Genomic DNA, 3,054 nt, shown 5'->3' with positions numbered 1-3,054 from the left:
CACTGAATTCCTAACACTGAGAATGTCCAGCAGTTGGTAGAAATTTAGTAAGTATTTGCTAAATGAATGTATTCATTTTCATTGGCTAGGTGTTACCACAAACTTCTCTATAGGAAACAGCTGCATAATCTCGGCAGCATTCAGCAATAAGCATTTAGTTTGCTTAAATATCTGGGGGATGATTGGAGATTGGCTAATGAAGGGCAGGCTTGGCTGGGGTGGTTCAGCTTTGTTCCTCCGCCTCCTCCCTGCTCTTCTTCCCTCCTCCCTCCTCACCCCTTCTTCCTTCTTTCAGCCAGCTGCCCTGGATATGTGCTTCTTGTGGAAAGGGCATGCGCAAACACAATGGGTTTAACTGCACAGGTGCTTTTCAAGCCCCTACCTGTACTTTATCTGTTAGCATGACATTGGCCAAAGCAAGTCACAAGGCTGAGCCCAGAGTCGGGCAGGCATAGAAAGGTTGAGGGGCCTACACCCTACTCACTGGAGGGCACAGCAAAATGAAAGGGTGTAGGATATGTAACCCTATCCCTGGGGATGGCATGAAGCATTGGAGCATTAAACCTGCCTCCCACTGAATTAAAAGTCTGCTTTCTGGTTTTATAATGTTCCTAGAACATATTAAACCTCTGAGTAGCTGCATTTCTACTCATCAGAGTTGAGTCCCAGGGATCCTAGGTGTATGGCGACTCTCCTGTGCCTCTGCCCCTTCCTGAGTGTCTACACCAAGCAGCTTTAGCTTGTAAATCCCCAGTGCTATTGGTAGCATGGGCATGAGTGTGATATGTGGGCCTGTGTTTGTAATTGACCTCAGTGTTTCTTTCATTTTAGGGACAGCTGGTATGGCTGGTGATTTGGTTGCCACCAAAATTGTCGAGCTGTCAAAAAAGAACCGAGTGCTGGTGGCAGAGTCAGAGAGTACAAAAACCAGAATGAAGCAGCTGACCAATCGCATCCAGGAGCTGGAGGGGGAAGTGAGGGCCTTGGTCATTCTTCCTCTGGAAGGGACTCCAGGACTCCTTCTTCCAGAAGGAACCTGCCTAGAGTCTCCTTATGTAGCTGGACACGCTGAGGCTGGAAGGCTAAGAAGCTTTCTCAAGTCACATAGTGTGTGGAGACACTGGATTTCAGATTCAGTTCTGTTGCCCTCCATTAAGCCTCTCAGTTTCTCTGACGCTGTCTCTTCCCCTGTAACCTAAAATGCATAATTCCTTTATTTTCCAACTCCTAGGCTGTTGTTAGGACTCCAGGAGACAGATTATGGCTACAGCATTATTTATTAAACTGTTAGTGAATCCTTGGGCTGCTCTTACAGTGCAGTTGGAGAGTGGGACTGACAATGAAACCCTCTCCCATCCCAGAACAGTCTATAAAGGAAAATTCTTCCATTAGTGATCTTAAAGTAAATAAAAGGACACACCACCATGATAGGTAACCACACACCCACAGCACCAGAGCACTTCCCTTGTGCTGGTCAATTGCTGAGCAGAATTAAATATTAAGCACAAGATTTGCTTTTTCAGCTGCAGACAGCTCTGGCCAGGCTGCCAGCCAAGGGGGCCACCAACACAGGAGCCAAGCCACCGAGAGCCCAGATGGGAGACAGAACCTTGGTATGAATTCTCTTCGGTGCTGGGAAGTCTGTGAGAAGCCTAGGCCTCCCCTCCTCTGTGGGAGTGTAGGTACCTCTGCCCGTCATCCACCCCCACCCCACTGCTGAGTCAGAGGCCCATCGTCTCCCATCATAGCACCCTCAGAACAGGGAACAGCACCATCTTTGTGTCCTAAGGCCAGGAATGCCCTAGTGGAAGCCAGGGAGGGTCTAGTTCTGCTTCAATCCTCAAAGTTGGAAGCTGGGAGGAGCCCAAGAATCCTGGAACCCTAGAACTTCAGAACCAAGTGAGGAGGCTGGTTTAACTGGCAGGCTGTCAGCGAGACATCCAGCTTCCACCTTACCTCAGTGACAAGGAGCTCACTACTGCCCTGTGAGCCCTGTTCTTTATGGGGCACTTCATTTTTTTTTTTTTTTTTTTTGAGACAGAGCCTCACGCTGTCCCCCTGGGTAGAGTTCCGTGGCACCACAGCTCACAGCAACCTCCAACTCCTGGGCTCAAGCGAGTCTCCTGCCTCAGCCTCCCAAGTAGCTGGGACCACAGGTGCCCACCACAATGCCTGGCTATTTTTTGGTTGCAGCTGTCGTTGTTTGGCGGGCCCGAGCTGGATTGGAACCCGCCACCTTAGGTGTATGTGGCTGGCGCCTTAGCTACTTGAGCCACAGGCGCCGAGCCAGGCACTTCGTATTGTGAAGAGTCTTCCTTTGGTGGAGCTCCACGTCCACAGAGTAAAGTGACTACTGGGAATGGAAACTTACTACTCAGAGCCCATTTTACTAAACCAGTGAGCAGCCCATGAAACCTGGGAGATGGGGAGGCAGCTTCATGAAAGGAAGGCATTCTGACCTAGCCGGTTGGTGTGTCCCCAAGCCAGACAATAAACAGCATCAGAGTCTCAAGAACATCCCAAGAGGTATTGTCAGGGTTTTTTTTGGGAAGCCAGGCCAGTTGGTGACAGAGGGACCCAAGCCCCGGGACTCCCAGTTCAGTGCTCCTTTTCCAGCCCCATCTCCCCATTGCCCACAGCTCAGGATCAGGCCCCCTCCCCTTGCCTGTCTTGAGGAGAATTCAGTTCTCCATGTGCAGTGAGGGCCTCTGGGGTTCCAGGGTGATGATGTCTCTTTAAGGCCAGTTTCATGTGAACCTGTCTCATTACTGGGGCTGCTCTTGGGGCCTTTCTGGGCTCTGAGGGGCATTGTTAAGCTGCCCTTGGCTTCTTCAGAGCGTTGAGCATTTCCCTGTCCTTAACTAGAGCCACCATGCATGGGAAAGCCCTTGTTTAGTCACTTGTGGAGCCTATTGGGATTTTCTGAGACCCATGACACAGATCTCTGTCCTTAGGGAGCCCGAGAGGGGAGATGAGTAGCCATCTGAAGGAAGGATATGGACAGGGCCTTCAGAGACAGCCACAGGGCTCTGAGGTCACAGAGGGAGGCAGCTC

The 3,054-nt window shown here is 50.6% G+C and overlaps 1 protein-coding gene across 1 annotated transcript in view; it reads left to right on the top strand.

Annotated features, from left to right (window-relative positions):
* CCDC13 (coiled-coil domain containing 13) overlaps positions 1-3,054 on the top strand; it is a 48,620-nt gene that overhangs the window by 9,411 nt on the left and 36,155 nt on the right. Inside the window, exons 3-4 of the mRNA XM_012807995.1 lie at positions 832-974; positions 1,524-1,613. Of these exons, the coding sequence (XP_012663449.1) occupies positions 832-974; positions 1,524-1,613 (233 nt within the window). The remainder of the gene's footprint in view (positions 1-831; positions 975-1,523; positions 1,614-3,054) is intronic.

Source organism: Otolemur garnettii, unplaced genomic scaffold (assembly GCF_000181295.1).
Source record: "Otolemur garnettii isolate 467f Iridium unplaced genomic scaffold, OtoGar3 scaffold00082, whole genome shotgun sequence".
In the NCBI taxonomy this organism is placed as follows: domain Eukaryota; kingdom Metazoa; phylum Chordata; class Mammalia; order Primates; family Galagidae; genus Otolemur; species Otolemur garnettii.
Note: the sequence above shows the minus strand (reverse complement) of the source record. Positions and strands in the feature narration are given on the sequence as shown.